At 57.1% G+C, this 10,000-nt stretch overlaps 2 protein-coding genes across 2 annotated transcripts in view; both read left to right on the top strand.

Annotated features, from left to right (window-relative positions):
- LOC144952038 (uncharacterized) overlaps window positions 1–76 on the top strand; it is a 13,243-nt gene extending 13,167 nt beyond the window's left edge. The window contains exon 6 of the mRNA XM_078882430.1: window positions 28–76. Coding sequence (XP_078738556.1) covers window positions 28–76 — 49 coding nt within the window. The remainder of the gene's footprint in view (window positions 1–27) is intronic.
- Window positions 77–1,155: 1,079 nt separating this feature from the next.
- The window catches only part of LOC144952083 (ubiquitin carboxyl-terminal hydrolase 2-like), an 11,635-nt gene continuing 2,790 nt past the window's right edge, over window positions 1,156–10,000 (top strand). The window contains exons 1-6 of the mRNA XM_078882488.1: window positions 1,156–1,375; window positions 2,123–2,246; window positions 4,030–4,135; window positions 5,354–5,464; window positions 6,549–6,613; window positions 7,414–7,517. Coding sequence (XP_078738614.1) covers window positions 1,181–1,375; window positions 2,123–2,246; window positions 4,030–4,135; window positions 5,354–5,464; window positions 6,549–6,613; window positions 7,414–7,517 — 705 coding nt within the window. The 5' untranslated portion in view covers window positions 1,156–1,180. The remainder of the gene's footprint in view (window positions 1,376–2,122; window positions 2,247–4,029; window positions 4,136–5,353; window positions 5,465–6,548; window positions 6,614–7,413; window positions 7,518–10,000) is intronic.

The raw sequence follows: 10,000 nt of genomic DNA, 5'->3' as shown, positions 1-10,000 counted from the left end.
GATTTGAACACCGGATTTGGACCACAGGACACAGCAGCAGCAGCAGCAGGAGGAGGAGGATGCGAGTGACTTTTGACGCGGCGAGCTGCTGCTGCTGCTGCGGCCGCAGCGCCGTGGTGGCGGTGCTGTCCCCCCGGCGGCTGTTGGCTGGCGGGGGTCACGTGGGTCACGTGGGTCACGTGGGTCACGTGGGTCACGGGGGTCACGGGGGTCACGGGGAGGGAATATGGGCGCCGTGGGTGGTGCGTGCGATGGTGGGCATGCCGGCAGGGCACGCCAGGGTGGCTCAGTCGGTGCTGTGCTCGGCGCTCGTGGGCATGACGGCGGCGCCCGCACAAGGGAGGAAGACGCAGGAGAGGGTGCGGTGGGGGGGGAGGGGTGCGGTGGGGGGGGGGCAGAAGGAAGGGGGCGTGTTGGGATCATGGTGGTGTCGCTCACTCGCTCGCTCAATCGTTCGATCGCTCGCTCACCCAATCACTCATCCACTCATCCACCCACTCACTCACTAATATCCTCACCCATCCACCCACCCACCCGCTAATATACTCACCCATCCACCCACTTGCTCACCCACTAATTTACTCGCCTATTCATCCACCCACCCACTCACCCACTAACATACTCACTCATCCACCCACTTACTCATCCACTAATTACTCACCCACCCCACCACCCACTCACTCACCTACTAACATACTCACTCATCCACCCACCCACCCACGCACTAACATACTCATTCACCCACGAATATACTCACCCAACCACACACTCACTCACCCACTAATTACTCACCTACCCACTCACCCACCCACCCAATAATATACTCACTCATCCACCCGCCTGCTCACCCACTAATTTACTCACCCATTCATCCACCCACTCACTCACTCACCCACTAACGTACTCACTCATCCACCCACCCACCCATGCACGAACATTCTCATTCACCCACGAATATAATCACCCAACCACCCACTAACATACTCATTCACCCACTAATTTACTCACCCATCCACCCACTCACTCACCCACTAATTACTCACCCACCCAACCACCCACTCACTCACCACCCACTAGAAAAACTCATTCACCCACCCCACCCATTCATCCACCCACCCACCCACTCACTCGTCCTCTAATCTACTCACCCACGAATTTACTCACCCACTCGTCCACGCGGATGGACAGGGAGACACGCACAGAAAGGACAGGGATAAGGAGAGACACACAGATCATCAGGGAGACGTACAGAGGGAGACGTACAGAGGGGAGATGGAGTGACGCCTCTCGTGGAACTGACGTCTTTGTGTCTCCCGCGCAGGTGCAATTCTCAGCCAAATCTGGACTCACCGGCCTGGAGAACCTGGGGAATACGGTGAGACACCATCATCATCATCAGCATCGGCATCACCATCACCATGATTAACATCACCATCGGCATCAGCGTCGTCGTCAACGTAATAATCTTCACCAACATCATCGTCGTCGCCAACATCCACATCATCATTAGCATAATTTACATCATCATTAGCATCATTAACAACACCATCATCATCGTCAACATCATCGTCAACATCATCAGTATCATCAACATCACCGTCATCGTTAGCATCATCAGTATCATCATCAACAACATCATCAACATCATCATCACAACTGTGATCAACATGATTAAAGTCATCACAACACTTGGCCCAACAGTCTGCCAATGACATAGGGTGGATCTTTATCTTTGCATGTGTGTGAGTGTATACTGGGGACATGTCTGTGTATGTTAGTGTATGTTGATGTATGTTAGTGGGGCGCGGTAGCGGTTAGCGCTACGAACCCGACAGAGACCAGAGTTCGATTCCCGCTCACGGCCAACACCGGTGACGATTCTCTGAACTGGTCCTGGGCCTCCCCTAGGTCGACTCGGCCTCAAATGAGTACCTGGTGCGGTGTGTAAACATTTCCACTAGGGAGATAAAAGGCGGCCGGGCGTGGTGCTGGCCACCCACCCCCCCGTGTGCCGTGCCGGCCCTCATAGGGCCACCGCTAGCGGCCCTTGCCCCTACAGTCTGTTACAGGCTATGCGGGGGACCTTTGTCTTTGTTTGGGGTGTGTGCGCGTGTGTGTGCAGTGCTTTGTGAACTCCATCGTGCAGTGCTTGAGCCACACGCGTGCGCTGCGTGACTACTGCGTGCGCGGGGACTACGAGCCGGAGACAAACCCGCACAGCCCCACCAAGGGGGCCCTCGCTCACGGTAATAAAAACACGAACACACAAGCGCGTACGCGGAGATACGTGGAGATGCTTGCGCGTACGCGGAGATACGTGGAGATGCTTGCGCGTACCTGGAGATACGTGGAGATGCTTGCGCGTACCTGGAGATACGTGGAGATGCTTGCGCGTACGCGGAGATACGTGGAGATGCTTACGCGTACCTGGAGATACGTGGAGATGCTTGCGCGTACCTGGAGATACGTGGAGATGCTTGCGCGTACGCGGAGATACGTGGAGATGCTTGCGCGTACGCGGAGATACGTGGAGATGCTTGCGCGTACCTGGAGATACGTGGAGATGCTTGCGCGTACCTGGAGATACGTGGAGATGCTTACGCGTACGCGGAGATACGTGGAGATGCTTACGCGTACGCGGAGATACGTGGAGATGCTTGCGCGTACCTGGAGATACGTGGAGATGCTTACGCGTACGTAGAGATACGTGGAGATGCTTGCGCGTACGCGGAGATACGTGGAGATGCTTGCGCGTACCTGGAGATACGTGGAGATGCTTGCGCGTACCTGGAGATACGTGGAGATGCTTACGCGTACGCGGAGATACGTGGAGATGCTTACGCGTACCTGGAGATACGTGGAGATGCTTACGCGTACCTGGAGATACGTGGAGATGCTTACGCGTACCTGGAGATACGTGGCCGCTAGTCCACTCACACTGCAGGCTGACTCCCCTGTCATTACCTCCCGTGGCCACTCGTCCCTTCGTACTGCAGGCTGACTCCCTTGTCATTACCTCCCGTGGCCACTCGTCCCTTCGTACTGCAGGCTGACTCCCCTGTCATTACCTCCCGTGGCCACTCGTCCCTTCGTACTGCAGGCTGACTCCCCTGTCATTACCTCCCGTGGCCACTCGTCTCTTCGTACTGCAGGCTGACTCCCCTGTCATTACCTCCCGTGGCCACTAGTCCATTCACACTGCAGGCTGACTCCCCTGTCATTACCTCCCGTGGCCACTAGTCCCTTCGTACTGCAGGCTGACTCCCCTGTCATTACCTCCCGTGGCCACTAGTCCCTTCGTACTGCAGGCTGACTCCCCTGTCATTACATCCCGTGGCCACTAGTCCACTCACACTGCAGGCTGACTCCCCTGTCATTACCTCCCGTGGCCACTAGTCCCTTCGTACTGCAGGCTGACTCCCCTGTCATTACCTCCCGTGGCCACTAGTCCCTTCACACTCACAGCTGACTCCCCTGTCATTACCTCCCGTGGCCACTAGTCCACTCACACTGCAGGCTGACTCCCCTGTCATTACCTCCCGTGGCCACTAGTCCACTCACACTGCAGGCTGACTCCCCTGTCATTACCTCCCGTGGCCACTAGTCCCTTCACACTCACAGCTGACTCCCCTGTCATCACCTCCCGTGGCCACTAGTTGAATCTACTGTCATTACGAATTGGCCACGTTTTTGTTTACGTTACGCAACCCTTACCAGTTGGCCATTGACATTTCCGCGCCCCTAACCCAGACAAACCCCCGGCACGATGGGCAACATTGCATCGCTGCAGCCCACGCGAAACAGAGGTCGCAACCGGGTACCTGATACCCGTACCCTACCCGATACCCGGCTACCCGTACACTATACACTACTATACACTACACGACTATACACTATACACTACTATACACTACGCGACTATACACTATACACTACTATACACTACACTGTTGTGTAATATTGTTGTGTTATTGTTGTTGTGTTATGTTGTTGTGTAATGTTGTTGTTGTTGTTGCTGCTGCTGCTCAGCGTTTGCACTGCTCCTGCGTGAGCTGTGGAGCGGGGGGAGCGTCGCTCGCCCCTCATCACTCCTCACCCAGGTGCAGCGGCACGCTCCGCGGTTCGGGGGCGGGAGGTAAACTCACTCACTCACCCGCTCACCCGCTCGCTCACCCCGCTCACCCGCTCACCCGCTCACTCACACGCTCACTCACTCACACGCTCACTCACCCGCTCACCCGCTCACTCACCCGCTCACCCGCTCACCCGCTCACTCACTCACTCACACGCTCACTCACTCACACGCTCACTCACCCGCTCACTCACCCGCTCACTCACTCACTCGCTCACTCACTCACACGCTCACTCACTCACTCACTCACACGCTCACTCACTCACACGCTCACTCACTCACTCACCCGCTCGCTCGCTCACTCACCTACTCACTCACTCACCCGCTCACTCACCCAGGTGCAGAGGCACGCTCCGCGGTTCGGGGGCGGCAGATAACTCACTCACTCAGTCACTCACTCACTCACTCGTTCACTCACTCGTTCACTCACTCACCTACTCACTCACTCACACGCTCACTCACTCACCCACTCACACGCTCACTCGCTCACCCACTCACTCGCTCACCCACTCACTTGCACGCTTGCTCACTCACCCACTCACTCACTCACTCACCCACTCGCTCGCACGCTTGCTCACTCACCCACTCACTCACTCACTCACCCACTCACTCGCACGCTTGCTCACTCACCCACTCACTCGCTCACCCACTCACTCACTCGCACGCTTGCTCACTCACCCACTCACTCACCCACTCACTCGCACGCTTGCTCACTCACCCAGGTGCAGAGGCATGCACCCCGGTTCGGGGGCGGCAGGTAAACTCACCGCTCACTCACCGCTCACTCGCTCACCCGCTCACTCACTCACCCACTCACTCACTCAATCGCTCACTCACTCACTCAGTCACTCGCTCACTCACTCACACGCTCACTCACCCACTCACTCACTCACTCACTCCTCACCCACTCACTCACTCACTCCTCACCCACTCACTCACTCCTCACCCACTCACTCACTCACTCAGTTGTTGTTGTAGTTGTTGTTGTTGTAGTTGTTGTAGTTGTTGTTGTAGTTGTTGTTGTAGTTGTTGTTGTAGTTGTTGTTGTAGTTGGTGTTGTAGTTGGTGTTGTAGTTGGTGTTGTAGTTGTTGTTGTTGTTGTTGTAGTTGTTGTTGTTGTTGTAGTTGTTGTTGTTGTAGTCGTTGTTGTAGTTGTCGTTGTTGTAGTTGTCGTTGTAGTTGTTGTTGTTGTAGTTGTTGTTGTGTTCTGCGTTGTTGCAGTCAGCACGACGCTCAGGAGTTCCTGCTCTTCCTGCTGGACGGACTGCACCATGACGTGAACCGCTCCTCACCACGCGCTCACCCGCTCATCCACGACCTCGACCACCTGAGGTGAGGCACGCTCACCACCACGCTCACCACCACGCTCGCCACCACGCTCGCCACCACGCTCACCACCACGCTCACCACCACGCTCACCACCACGCTCACCACCACGCTCACCACCACGCATGCTACCACGCTCACCACCACGCTCACCACCACGCTCGCCACCACGCTCACCACCACGCTCGCCACCACGCTCGCCACCACGCTCGCCACCACGCTCACCACCACGCTCACCACCACGCTCACCACCGCGCTCACCACCACGCTCACCACCACGCTCACCACCACGCTCACCACCACGCTCACCACCGCGCTCGCCACCGCGCTCACCACCGCGCTCACCACCGCGCTCACCACCGCGCTCGCCACCACGCTCGCCACCACGCTCGCCACCACGCTCGCCACCACGCTCGCCACCACGCTCACCACCACGCTCACCACCACCACGCTCACCACCACGCTCACCACCACCACGCTCACCACCACGCTCACCACCACACTCACCACCACGCTCACCACCACCACGCTCACCACCACGCTCACCACCACCACGCTCACCACCACGCTCACCACCACGCTCACCACCACGCATGCTACCGCACTCACCACCACTCTCGCCCCCACGCTCACCACCACGCTCACCACCACGCTCACCACCACGCTCACCACCACGCTCACTCACCCCTACATTTAACCCTATACTCACCACGACACTCACCTCTCCACCACTAGTACACCCGCTCACCCGTCCGCTCACCCTGCCTGTCCACTCGCACGTATACTCACCTGTACGCTCACCTGTCCGCTCACCCGCTCACCCGTCCGCTCACCCTGCCTGTCCACTCGCACGTATACTCACCTGTACGCTCACCTGTCCGCTCACCCGCTCACCCGTCCGCTCACCCTGCCTGTCCACTCGCACGTATACTCACCTGTACGCTCACCTGTCCGCTCACCCGCTCACCCGTCCGCTCACCCTGCCTGTCCACTCGCACGTATACTCACCTGTACGCTCACCTGTCCGCTCACCCGCTCACCTGTCCGCTCACCCGCTCACCCGTCCGCTCACCCTGGTGTCCACCTGCAGTGACAAGGAGAAGTCGATGAAGCAGTGGAAGAGTTACCTGGAGAGGGACAACAGCAAGATCGTGGGTACGTGCACACACACACGCACACGCACACACGTACGCATGCACACACGCACGCACACGCACACACGTACGCATGCACACACGCGCTCACACGCACGCACACGCGCACACGTACGCACACGCACGCACACGCACGCACACGCACGCACACGCACGCACACACGCAAAGACAAATGCGGCCGGGCGTAGTGGTGGCCACCCACCACCTCGTATGCCGTGCCGGCCTTCGTAGGTGCTGCTACTCGCTAACAGCACTTGCCCCAACAGTCTGTTGAGGCTACACGGGGGATCTTTGTTTTTGTCAGTTTCACGCGGAGGCTGTAATGATGATGTTGATGAGGATGATGTTGATGACGATTATGATGAAGGTGACGACGATGTTGACGATGATGTTAAAGATGATGTTGTTGTTGATGATGTCGTTTATAATCATGTTGATGAGGATGATGTTAATGATGTTTATAATGATGTTGACGGTGATGATAATGAAGTTCATATTGATGACGATGATGATGTTGACGATGAAGTTGATGATGTTGGCGATGTTGGCGGTGATGATGGTGATGGTGTTGGTGATGATGTTGACGATGATGTTGACGATGTTGACGATGATGTTGGTGATGATGGTGATGATGGTGATGATGATGTTGACGATGTTGGCGATGGTGATGATGGTGATGGTGTTGGTGATGATGTTGACGATGATGTTGACGATGATGTTGACGATGTTGACGATGATGTTGGTGATGATGGTGATGATGGTGATGATGATGTTGGTGATGATGTGGATGTTGGGGACAGATCTGTTTGTGGGGCAGCTGAAGAGCACGCTGACGTGCCTGCACTGCGGCCTCCACTCCACCACGTTCGACGCGTTCTGGTCACTGCCACTCCCCGTCGCTAAAGTAACGACTCGCACACTCACCTACACACACACCCACTCACACACACTCACACACACACTCACACACTCACTCGCACACACACACACTCACACACTCACCTACACACACACCTACACTCACACACACTCACACACACACTCACACACTCACTCGCACACACACACACTCACACACACACACACTCTCACACCCACTCGCACACACACACACTCACACACTCACACGCACCTACACACACACCCACTCACACACACACTCACACACACACACACCCACTCGCACACACACACACTCACACACACTCACACACTCACACGCACCTACACTCACACACACTCACACACACACACACTCACACACGCACCTACACACACGCACACACACACACACCTACACTCACACCCACTCGCGCACACACACACACACTCACACACTCACACACACCTACACACACTCACACACACACACTCACACACACCTACACTCACACACACTCACACACACACTCACTCACACACACACACACCTACACACACTCACACACACACACACACTCACACACTCACACACACACACCTACACTCACACACACACACACCCATACACTCACACACACTCACACACACACACTCACACACTCACTCACACACACACACTCACACACACACACACTCACACACTCACACGCACCTACACACACGCACACACACACCCATACACTCACACACACTCACACACTCACACACACACACACACCTACACTCACACACACTCACACACACACACTCACACACTCACACACACACACCTACACTCGCACACATTCACCTACACACGTGTTCATCCACTCACCCACCCACTCACCCACTCAATCATTCATTTACTCACCCACCCACCCACTTACCCACTCACTAAACCACTCACTCATTCATCCACTCACCAATCCACTCACCCACTCACTCATCCACTCACTCACGCACCTACCCACACCCTTAGCCACCCACTCACTCATTCACTCACCCATCCACTCACCCCCCCCACCAACCCACTGTTTCACCCACCCACCAACCCACCCGCTCACTCAGTCATTCATCCGCTGACCCATCCACTCGCCCACCCACTTACCCACCCACTCACCCACTCACTCACCCACCCACCCACCCACTCACCCACCCACCCACCCACTCACCCACCCACTCACCCACTCGCTCATCCTCTCAATTACGCACCCACACACCCACCCCCTCATTCATTTACGCAACAATCCACTCACTCACGCACCTACCCACACCCTTAGCCGCCCACTCACTCACTCACTCATTCACTCACCCACCCACTCACTCACGCACCTACCCACACCCTTAGCCGCCCACTCACTCACTCACTCATTCACTCACCCACCCACTCACCCACCCACTTACCCACCCACCCACTTACCCACCCACTCACCCATCCACTCACCCACTCACTCTTTCATTGACTCACCCATCCACTCACCCCGCCACCAACCCACCGTCTCACCCACCCACCTTCTCTCTCACTGACCCACCCACTCACCCATCCACTCACCGCTCCACTCACCCCGCCACCAACCCACTCACCCACCCTTCCTCTCCCCCCCCCCAGCGCCCTCTGAGTGACCCGTCCCTACAGGAGTGCGTGCGCCTCTTCACCCACTCACTCATCCACTCACTCACGCACCTACCCACACCCTGAGCCACCCACCCACTCACTCATCCACTCACTCACGCACCTACCCACACCCTGAGCCACCCACCCACTCACTCATCCACTCACTCACGCACCTACCCACACCCTGAGCCACCCACCCACTCACTCACCCACTCACTCACGCACCTACCCACACCCTGAGCCACCCACCCACTCACTCACCCACTCACTCACGCACCTACCCACACCCTGAGCCACCCACCCACTCACTCACCCACTCACTCACGCACCTACCCACACCCTGAGCCACCCACCCACTCACTCACCCACTCACTCACGCACCTACCCACACCCTGAGCCACCCACCCACTCACTCACCCACTCACTCACGCACCTACCCACACCCTGAGCCACCCACCCACTCACTCATCCACTCACTCACGCACCTACCCACACCCTGAGCCACCCACCCACTCACTCACCCACTCACTCACGCACCTACCCACACCCTGAGCCACCCACCCACTCACTCACCCACTCACTCACGCACCTACCCACACCCTGAGCCACCCACCCACTCACTCACCCACCCACTCACTCATTCACTCACCCACCCACTCACTCATCCACTCACTCACGCACCTACCCACACCCTGAGCCACCCACCCACTCACTCATCCACTCACCCACCCACTCTCTTTCTCGCTCACTGACCCACCCACTCACCCACCCACTCACCCACCCACTCACCCACCCACCCACTCACCCACTCACTCACCCACTCACTCTTTCATTGACTCACCCACCCACTC

Source organism: Lampetra fluviatilis, chromosome 65 (assembly GCF_964198595.1).
Source record: "Lampetra fluviatilis chromosome 65, kcLamFluv1.1, whole genome shotgun sequence".
In the NCBI taxonomy this organism is placed as follows: Eukaryota; Metazoa; Chordata; class Hyperoartia; order Petromyzontiformes; family Petromyzontidae; genus Lampetra; species Lampetra fluviatilis.
Note: the sequence above shows the minus strand (reverse complement) of the source record. Positions and strands in the feature narration are given on the sequence as shown.